At 45.3% G+C, this 10,624-nt stretch overlaps 1 protein-coding gene across 2 annotated transcripts; it reads left to right on the top strand.

The window, feature by feature from the left end:
* Window positions 1–651: 651 nt before the first annotated feature.
* osr2 (odd-skipped related transciption factor 2) lies at window positions 652–9,630 on the top strand. 2 transcript variants are annotated; one of them, XM_085992287.1, is made up of 4 exons: window positions 652–913; window positions 6,915–7,640; window positions 8,677–8,776; window positions 9,268–9,630. In XM_085992287.1, exons 2-4 carry the CDS (start codon window positions 6,979–6,981, stop codon window positions 9,340–9,342), a joined length of 837 nt encoding a protein of 278 aa, XP_085848413.1. In that variant the 5' UTR covers window positions 652–913; window positions 6,915–6,978; the 3' UTR covers window positions 9,343–9,630. The 2 variants fall into 2 exon arrangements, with proteins under 2 accessions (XP_085848413.1, XP_085848412.1); XM_085992286.1 differs by having other exon boundaries at window positions 655–913; window positions 9,186–9,630.
* Window positions 9,631–10,624: the final 994 nt, after the last annotated feature.

The following is a 10,624-nucleotide window of genomic DNA, read 5'->3' on the forward strand; positions in this document are numbered from 1 at the left end:
TTTTCTTAACTAATTTCCTTGCTGGTAGAATGAACATTCACGTGTGTCGGGAGGCGAGCGGGGATCCCGGGGCAGCCCGTTTACTACTTTCTCAATTGATCCTGAATAATTCAGCAAAATAATTGGCGTGTGATCCGGCTGACAATTCTGTAAGATTAGCAGGAGAGAAAAAAGAAACATTTAAATGGTGATTTGCAAATCCGATTCATCCAGAATTTCCTCCAGGGGATTTGTCTCCATTTGACTTCTTCTCTAACCACACTTATTAATCCGGTGGAATTGTTTTTTTGGCACAGATTTCTCTCCCCCCCCCCCCCCCCCCACTTAGTCCTGACATCCTTAGACAAATGGTGTTTTAAAAAAGACGGTGTCGCCCCTTTAAGGACGTGTTGCTATCCAAACAGGAGTAAACATATCGCTGAGACATTGAACCCATGTCCACAATCACTGCTGGACTTAATCAGCCCCCTGGCTGTGCGCAGGCGCGCTGCCTGCCCTGGGCTGCAGTGAAATGTGATGGAGCGACAGGGCGAGTTCAGAGGGAAATCCGAGTGCAGGAGAGAAAAGACACACCATTAGCCCCCCTCCCCGATCGCAGCCTGTTTGTTAACCACCCACCCCCCTTCCCCACCCCCCACACCCCCCCCCCTCCCCATCCACCCACCTACCCACACACCCCCCCCCCCAAAAAAAAAACCCTCTCCACGCACTGTCACAGCTCCTGTACAACAAGCCTTTCCTTGGCAGAGCATGCGGTGGTCGAGCAGGGACGAGTTGGAGAACTTTTGCTAAACTGGCTGGATGTTGCGCCCTTGACGCTGTGGATTAAATAGTCGGCAGTTTTAAAAAAAAAGTCTCGTTGTTGTGCTTCGCAGAAACTGTTGGAAACGTTGGGGATTTTCTGTGCCACCGGGTAAGGATTTTTGTGTGTGTGTGTGTGTGTGTGTGAAGTCTTGGAAACACAGCATCAAAGTGGAAGGAAATTAGTCCTTAGGTGGAAGCAACTCGTATGGATCAGGAATTCCAAGGCAAAGCCCTTTGCAATAAATTAGATTCTCTCCTGCTTTGCAATGGCGTTTAAAGCGAGATCTGTATCTGGCCCGAAATTATTCGTTTGCACAATTCCGACAGCAGTCAAGTTGTGCGCAACCGTGTGTGTGTAAAGCAAAGATTTGTGTCGAAGCTTTCGGTCTCCCCCCCCCCCCCACCCCCGCCAACCCCATTGAGGCCAAAGGACTCTGGTCAGTGCAGTCACCTCACAATACAACCTGGCACCAATAAACACTGCACAACTGAGGTGCTCATTCTAACCCCGCTGAGAGCTGGGGAAAGCGGTGCGATGGGAACAGTGGTAGCTGGCGCTTTTCGCGGGTGTGTGTGTGTGTGTGTGTGTGTGTGCCAGTCGGTGGCTCTGTCGAAAGAAAACTGTTAGCCAAGAACAATAGGAAATGGGGAAGGCGCTTTCGTAGCAATAATTAGTCATTGACACTGAATTGAGGCTCCCAATTAGAAAAGTTTATGTTTGTGTATATATGTGTGCCTGTGTGTGTGTGAATGAGATCAGCAGCACAAACTCAAGCCAGTACAATCTTCACACATCTTAAAGTGCAACAGATTGTGTTCGTTTCTCGCTTGCTTATTTCTTTGCTTTGCTCGCCTCAGAATACTGATTTGCCCCGTTTTGGGGGTACAGTGATCAGAAATGGCAACCCCCTCCTCTTAGAGTGTTTCTATCATTTATATTTTATGGAATATTGCAATAACAATTTTCCTATTTGAATTTCAATTGTCAGGTTAAAATAGCAGCGTCCTTCTCTAAAAGTGTGCATTCCTCTCTCTCTCTCTCCCTCTCATGTGTCGACGCTCTCAGTTCGGCCGGTGGGATTTTACACAGATAAGGGAGGGTTACATTGGTTGAAGTTACACCGTTGTAACGGGAAGCTAAAGGGAACGGCGAAATTAACCATCTCCTGTCGCCCCGCCACCTCTCAGTCTCTCAGTCTCTCTCTCTCTCTCGCTGTCCTCTTGGCTGAATCCACCGAGTTAATCTGACGATTAGTCGGGGAATGGTCAATTAGAAAGAGCGATAAAGTGACACGTTGTGTTCATTTTCCAACTGGTAATCACGCATTCCATCAAATGCCTAAAGTTGGGGAGAGCCGCGTTGGGAGGTGATAGTTGCTATTTTGGAAAGGGCAAGCGGACTGCTCCCATTACGGCGTTAGTCCGTCAGAACAGTGTTTTCCTAAATCACTCAAGCCAACCCTAGTTCAATAAACCTTTTGCATCTTTCAGTTTATTCAGATATTCCCTCAGACTTTCCTTTTTCCATGCACAGACAGTCGCATATTCGATTATGAAAAAAAGATTCGCACAGACGCGCGCCACACACACACTAATGTCCCATTTCTCAGATTATTGTAAAATATTTAAGACAGTATTTAACAGTTAACATTAGTCCTTTTAGTAAGATGACTGGAAAAATTAATAACAATATTTTTGGCCTTTGAAAAGCTATTTTTATCTGACTTTCTGTTGCACAGTGCAGCTTAGCTCCATAATACCGTATATATTTATAAAAGAACATTCCTCGAATGGGGATACAATGTCGATAACAAGGCCGGTCACCCAGCGTGGCTGTGAAATACCTTGATGGGGAGGGGAGAAGGGGAGGGATGGGGAGAAAGCTGAAGAACAGGACTTAAGTCGAGCGAAGCTAGGTTTTAAGTGCTTTGCTGAGATTTTACTTTTAGCAGATTTGATCGAGTGTTTTCAAAGGTGCACTGGGCATATCCCAGTTGTGAACGTGTAGGAGCAGCGCCGACTTAAACCAGGGAGAAAGCTGTGAGGCATTTGGGAATTCTCCCAGGTATAAAAGGGGACCCACGCAAATCCTATACACCAGGAGAAGGAATGGGAAATGCAAGATTAGGGAACGTTAACCCGGGGTAACCTCAGCGGGGTCGAGGGACACTGTCGAGATCTCAATGTAACTCTTCAGCGAAGCTGCTTCGCTGATTTACAGCTGTTTTAGGGATTGTATTACGCACAATATTTCCCACAGAAAACGCTGACTGAAGGAAAGCACTCTGGAGAGCGTGTCTTGCAATGTAATCTCCGGCTGGAATTTATTTTAAAATTGAAAGCATTTATTCTGGTCACTGATCAGAACGGCTCGGTGTTATTTCCCCTGTTATTAGTGAATTCGGTCAGAATTGGGCCTGTGTCAAAAATGTAGACAGAAAAACGCGATGCAGTTTGCATAGGGCACACCTAACTATGCCATTAACATTTAGAAATGGCGTTACATTAAATACACCAACCTGGTGTGTAACAGAAAGTAAAAAAAAAGCATTCATTGACTGTGGTTTCTCGCCAGTGACTGGACCAATGGAGATCCAGCGACACTGGGCTGGCACCAGCTTTTTTTTTCACATTACACACAGCAATTTCAAGGAAAATAAGAAACTCACAGGTCACAACATACTGAACAAAATACCACCCTTTTTGTCAACTTTGGCATTTCTTTAAAACATATTTTACTCTTAATTCGGCCACGGGTTGTTTCATGTTAGAACACTTTTGTGTCACATTTGTTGAGGCCTAGGAATAAAATAAATCTTTGGTTATACCAAGCTCTCACTCCCTCTCCTTGCCGGATTGCCTGTAGAATTGTAAGTGACCTTAATTGTCATGTTTTTTGAGGGTGAGTTAAAATTGGCTAATAGTGAAATTTGACACAAGCTGAGAGTTGCTGGAGGCAATAAGGCCAAGGAGGCTGGGGTCGTTGGGTAGGCTAAAGGAGTGAGTGTTTGAGGATGTATTCATTGATTGCTAGTTCTGTGTCACGGGAATACACCGAGTGCTGTTAGCTGGGGTGGGGGCGTGTGAAGGCGCTGGGGTGTGAGAGATTCATTCGCTGGGAATATTGTTAAACAGGTTTTTTTTTTAACAGTAGTTTCGCTGCAGTGCTTGGGACTGAACCCGCTGCCAGTCACACACACACACACACACACCTTCATTAACTCACAGAGTAGCATGAGGTTTCTCAGGCTTCGTTGAGAGCAGGGGGGTGGGGGGGGGACACCCATGGGCTCGTTCCACTGGACTGAGCGGCCATTCAATGCTGCAAAAAACAGCCCGACATAAACTGCGGAGGAAAGCCCCTCAGTCCTTACTACGAGAGGGCATTGCGGTTCATTCATGGAACTGACACCAGCCTAAATGTGCGCACTCGCTGTGTGCAACGTATTTAGGAGGAAAAAAATACCCATACGAGAACAGCGTATTTTAAATGCAAGTTTTGATGAACGAGAAGGTGCAATGGCGATTTCATTTTTATTTTTATTTAAAAAGCAAACAGGTAATACATGCCCAATATTCTGGGGCCCATATTAGAACTGAACGTTGAATCAAACAAAGCAAACGCACTTTTCCTCATTTAAAAAGTACGTTTGTTTCTTCCCCACATTACAACAGTGACTGCACCTCAATAGTACTTCATTGGCTGTAAAGCGCTTTGGGATGTCCTGAGGTCATGAAAGGCGCTATATAAATGCAAGTCTTTCTTATAATATATAGGGTGACAACCTAAAGAGATAATCTAATGACTAATTGTTCCGAATACACAATTTGGAATGAATTCCACTTAAATTACCATTTATGTATCGATGAAGTGACTGAGTTGTCCCGATTAAGGTGGGATTTAAAGAGGCCTTTGTAAATACAATGGGATCAGCATTCCAAGGAACTGATTTTGTCACTCTTTCAAAAAAAAATCAATTGGCAATAGGCGTTTGTAAATTGGCCGATAAAGTGCTAGAGGTTTGCAAATTGATAAGCATAATCACGGCGAGGAGACGAGCTGGGACAGATAAGATTCGCAGCCTGTAAGAGTTCTGTGAGTTGACAGGGCGATCTAATCACCTCGCTCGCTTCTTCCAGGTCAGTGCGGAGGAATTCAGTCTAAACTCGAATTGAAGAGCCTGTGTTTAGAAAGGGGGCAGATTTCAATCACCATTAGACAGAATGCGATTTGAAAAAAGTTTTTAAAAAAAACACATCTTAAGGGCCATCGATTCCCCCGGCGGCGCATCACACTCGTCTGATAATGTTTGTCAAAACTTTGTAACATTATTATCCTTATATCAAGGGTGTTGTCCTGACGCCCTATTGAGCGCAGACCCTTGGTGTGTTTTTTTTAACCTGCATCGAGCAGTTATAATCTGTACGGCTAGAATCCTTAAACATTAAAAAAAATTGAATAGAACTGTGTTTGTGAGGATTCACGATTTTAATATTTAACATGAGCTCTTTAATCCTGAGACCCACGTCACAGCAAAACGCCGCGTCCACTGAAATCCATTTAAAATAATCTTTCAAATAATTTATTCAATCTTCACCCGAATTGTCAAGTGGGGCAGATTTAGAACCGCTCCGTTTCGTTTGTTAAAATCATCAAGACAAGCACCCGTTTGCAGAGATGTGTTCCCAGTCCACTGTGTTATGAATTTAAAAAGCTTCAGGTCTGAAATATTTATTATTTGAAATTCTCCCCACGAGGATTACAAACCAATATGCAATTAAACACTTTCGATGCTGAAATATAAGAACCCCTAGTGTCTTTTAATCTGTACACCGCACACGCGTAAACTGTTTTTCAAATTAAAAATGTTGAGCTAAAAATAATCTCGAGTAAAACAAACACGTTTCACGCTGTAGAGAATCTTGGCCGAGAGCTGGGTTTGTTTAGAGCATGAGGCACCGGTGATGTGTTGCTTTTTTTTCTCCCCCCCCCCCCCCACCCCCCTCCTCTCCCTTCAATTATCTTGATGAATGAGTTGTTCTTGAAGGAAGAAAAATAAACAGGCGAGTTCGAGACCCGGCAGCGCCCGATTCCTGCACCTCCCTCCCCACCGCCCGGCGTCCCGCGTCTCCGCAATGACACTGGCTGCAACTTTCCCCAGTTACTCACAAACCCTCCCCCCCCCCCCCCCCCACCACCACCACCACCCCCAAAAAATGAGTGCATTTAGTTTTTTAAAAAGGTGGCATCTCCGCCGCTCGCGGAACATCAAAGCTTCCTGGAAATAGATCTGTGTGTGTGTGTGTGTGTGTGAGTGAGTAACTTCGGAGTACAACTCGTGTTTTCAAAGGACTGATCTCAGGGGTTGGATAAGGCGAGATCCGACGTGTTTTTGTAGTTAAGTCGCCCCCACACCCACCCAAGATGGTGATCGACAAGGAACTTTAACTTGCCTCGCTGCATTTTCGAAATGTTCGATTTTATTTGGGCTGGAAGCGTGTTTATTGACCGTCTCCAGTACCTCGTAAAGTTAAAGTGGTGAAGCATTAAAAGCTGTTTGTGTGTGTGTGGGGGGGGGGGGGGGGGGGGTCGCACGGGAATTGCTCGCTTGCAAAATAACCAGTTGCCTGCTGAAAATACATTATTAATTGATTATCTTTTTGTTTAGCGTCAACCTCTGCATGTAACACATTTCAAGTGAAGTCCTTTGCTTGCTTGAAGCTTTCTGTTGCTGTCGCTCCAGAAAGCATATTTCAGGATTTTTCTGTGGCCAACCTGAGCTTGTGGCGCCTTTTCAATATAATTTCGGAGGGATTTAGTTCATGTTTCAGGCCTGGCTCAGACTATTCCCCATTCCTCGACATTAGAGAGGCGCAGAACCGAGCGGGACATTGCCAGTTCTGCCGTGATTTATTTCTGGGGCGAGGATCGAGACATTCCGATTGAAAAACAATCGATAATAAAGGAATTAGGAACTGTTGGCGCTGGAATTAACACATTAAAAAAAAAACAATCCATTTAAACTCTTCAAGGTTGAATGTCCCCTTGTCAAGAATGGTCCTAAAGCCTCACATGTTTCAATTCTCCCTCTTCTATTTTTTCTTTCCAGTCCTCGGGCGGAGCGGTTGTCCAGCACCTGCCACGGCCTCAGGAGTGTTGACCATTGGATCGCAATGGGCAGCAAGACTTTACCGGCTCCGATCCCCCTGCACCCGCCTCTGCAGTTGACCAACTATTCCTTCCTGCAGGCGGTGAATACTTTCCCATCGGCCGTGGACCAGTTGCAGGGTTTGTACGGGCTCAGCACGGTGCAGACCATGCACATGAACCAGTGGACGTTGGGTTACCCTCACCTGCACGGCATCGCCCGGTCGACCTTCACCGAGATGGCCGCCGCCCAGGGCTTCGTGGACGGCAGGTTCGCGTTCCCGGCCCTGCCCTTCGGCAGCGCTCACGTCTTCCACCCCAAGCAAGGGACGGTCGCCCACCTCCTCCCCGCCCTGCAGAAGGACCGGCCCCGCTTTGACTTCGCCAACCTGGCCCTGGCGGCCACCCAGGAGGACCCGCCCAAGCCTGGGGACTTCCCCAAGCTCAGCTCCGCCGCCGCAGGAGGCTCCCCCGGCGAGCTGGCTAAACTCAACCTGGACAGGAAGCCTGTCAGGGGACGCCTGCCGTCCAAAACCAAAAAGGAATTCATTTGCAAGTTTTGCGGCCGGCATTTTACCAAATCCTACAACCTCCTCATACACGAGCGGACCCACACGGACGAGAGACCTTACACCTGCGACATCTGCCACAAGGCGTTCAGGAGGCAGGATCACCTGCGGGATCACAGGTTCGTACCCAAGCCGGCAGAACTCACCCCATCCACAACTGGGACAGATCAGTAATAGAATCAGTGCGAGCTGGGCGAGTTCTCAGTAACTACATGCTCGCTGCCTGAGGAACAAGGGGGTGTTGCATTATTTAGGGTGTGACAGTAATAATGGCCATTTATATCAGGATTTGTGTATGGGGATTTTGTGGGGGCTGAAATGCAGAAGACGGGTGAGGAGGGAATTCTTTTACATAAATGGGAATTTTGTTTTTTTTAAAAAGAGGAACATTTTTATAATTTATTTATCCCATAACTACCCTGGCCCGTTATTTAAAAAAATCAATGTCAAATGTGGACTGTTTCCAGCATTTTCTGTTTTTTATTTTATTTTTATGGCCCCTAGTTTTGGGCTCCTCCCACGAGTAGAAACATCTTCTCTAGGTCTACCCCCCTTTGATACCTCCAGACCATAATACCTAGTCGTATACCTACCCCCTACCCCCTCTCCCAATGACTTGGAACTCCACGGCCTAGTCACGACTACCGAATAACGAGAGATGAGAGAAATGTTGGTGAATTTGACAATACCATGTCCAGGCATCTTGTTGTGCGTGTTATTATTAGGCCCCCCCACCCCCTGAATAATTTCAACCTCTGGCCGTGGAGCTGTGATGTGGATGGGGTGGGGTGGGGGGTTGAGGGAGGGTTTGAAAGGCCAGTCAGGGTTAATCTAACAAAGTTACGAACCCTCTTCTGTGGCCCTGGCGACCTTGTGTGCAGCAACCAGGCTGTCTCCTGGCTGGTTGTCTGGGTGAAGATGGTGTCACGGGCTGAAGAGGGCGCTGTCTCGGCGCCTGTAAGACAAAACCCTCACCAGATCCTGAGGGTGGCCAGAGGCAGAACTGCAGGAAGCCCCAGTCAATACTTTACTAAATCGCCACCAGCAAATTAAAAAAAAAAACCACACCGAGAATGTGATCGACATAGAAATTAACAGGCCACGCTGTACGTTTACGGACGCGTTACTGAGAATTACCACTGCGTTGACTTGCAGATATATCCATTCCAAAGAGAAACCTTTCAAGTGTCAGGAGTGTGGGAAAGGATTCTGTCAGTCAAGAACCTTGGCCGTTCACAAAACGTTGCACATGCAGGTAAGCACGTTTCCGTCTAATTTAAGCTCCATTGAGTGGCGAGAATCCCAACTTTGACAAGTCCCGTGGGGAGTGTTGGGGATTATTTTAGCAGTATTGTGCAGACCACAGGTTATTTATAACGAAAAGTTGATCCATGTTTGGAAAATACATCAAGTCTGTTATTAATGTCTTGGGAACCAAGGCATTTTTTTTGCTTGCTCTCTTCAATCGCGATTCTAATTAACAGTCGGTAGTTAATGATTGATTTTTTTTTAAATAAGACAATAAAAATTATATGTACAGTACACGATTATTCCATGGGCTCTGGGCAAACCTCTGTAAAATAAAAGGAGATCACAGTAGTTTTCTTTATTTTTTTAACCCCCAAAAAAGGAATTAATCCTTTGCTTGCTTCAAATCTGAACAGGAATCTCCTCACAAATGTCCCACGTGCGGAAGAACCTTTAATCAAAGAAGTAACCTGAAAACTCACCTTCTTACCCATACAGACATCAAGCCCTACAATTGCGAGCAATGCGGCAAAGTGTTCCGGCGTAACTGCGACCTACGGCGGCACAGCCTAACTCACACTCCCCGGGCGGAATATTGAGCGAAGCGACACAACCAAGTCACCCCGCCTTTACTTGAATTTGCTGTGAATAGTTGTACAAAAATAAATAAATAACCAACCAAAAAAAAATGTACAGACAAAATAGCCACATTCATGTAATTCAATTGTTTTATACATACTCCTGTTCATGTCAGAGCTTTGTGTACATAAAATGTTTTTTTTACTTGTTATATTTGGAATCAGCAAATGAGAGAAATCGGAAGCATGTGAATAATAACAAAATAAATGCCTTTTATCATTTCATCTTTAGTACTTTTTGTTTCTATTAGACACTGTCAATATATATATATTTTTAAACTGCGCCTACCCGGAAACATAAATACAAAAAAACCAAAAAGCAAATAAAATGACAATATTTGTGTCAATGTTCCCAACCAAGGCATTTGTAAGGAGACTGAGCAGCTTATTCAGATTTGTTTGAGTTTCGCACGAGTATTCCATCTCTTATCTTACAATGTGAGTGAATTATGCTGGGTAGGCTGATACATTCTTCTTAATTATATTGATATAAAGATGTCGAATTCTGAATCAGTTACAACACCCTTTAAAAGGAAAGTCTAACAGTGCTAGACTACAAATCCTGACCCCAGTTATCACCGGCTGAAAAGAACAGGAGTTTTTTTTTCTCGTAGCCGCCCACGCCATTGGGTTTAAATCCCCACTCGGCCATTCTGCGAGGTACTGAACGTGCCAGGAACATTATTACTGCGGGAATACACATTTATATTAGCTTTCCCGTTCTGTCCCTCTCAAAAGTTTCAGGGGCTTGCTAATAAAGTGGGAGAGTGTAATTTGCTCCAACAGTCCAACCTCTGTACTGGAGGCTCAGGTTAATGAAAGGAGCTTTTTTTCCCCGTTGGTTTTACTATTGTAGATCACTGGGAAACCACATACCCGAGCACCTGGACAAACAGCTCCGAACTTCATTGTGCCCGCCCCAAGGAAAAATACCCACGATATCCTCCCCCCGCCCTCCCCCCGCCACATTCACATTTAATGTGAGCCATTGATGGCTCCCCTACTTTATGATTAATCTTCATGCGGAGCACGAACTTGACTCCCATTTTTACCGTCATATTTTTTTTTAACAAATCAGACATTTAAACGCATTTCAGTCACCAGTACAACGCTTTCCAACTCAACATAGAAAGGGAATGGCGTTCCAGGTTTAATACTACGTTTACTGTGAGCAAGAAATCGCTTGCTCTGTTATACACACAAACTCAATGCCTAAC

This window comes from Somniosus microcephalus, chromosome 7 (assembly GCF_052327205.1).
Source record: "Somniosus microcephalus isolate GS21.2 chromosome 7, FLI_Smic_1.0, whole genome shotgun sequence".
Classification (NCBI taxonomy): Eukaryota; Metazoa; Chordata; class Chondrichthyes; order Squaliformes; family Somniosidae; genus Somniosus; species Somniosus microcephalus.

What these genes read in the sequence shown, in the direction of transcription:
- osr2 (XM_085992286.1), top strand. Translation starts at nt 6,979, where the DNA reads ATGGGCAGCAAGACTTTACCGGCTCCGATCCCCCTGCACCCGCCTCTG. An exon ending in GATCACCTGCGGGATCACAG is followed by an intron (nt 7,641 to 8,676) that starts GTTCGTACCCAA and finishes GTTGACTTGCAG; the next exon opens with ATATATCCATTCCAAAGAGA. An exon ending in ACAAAACGTTGCACATGCAG is followed by an intron (nt 8,777 to 9,185) that starts GTAAGCACGTTT and finishes AAATCTGAACAG; the next exon opens with GAATCTCCTCACAAATGTCC.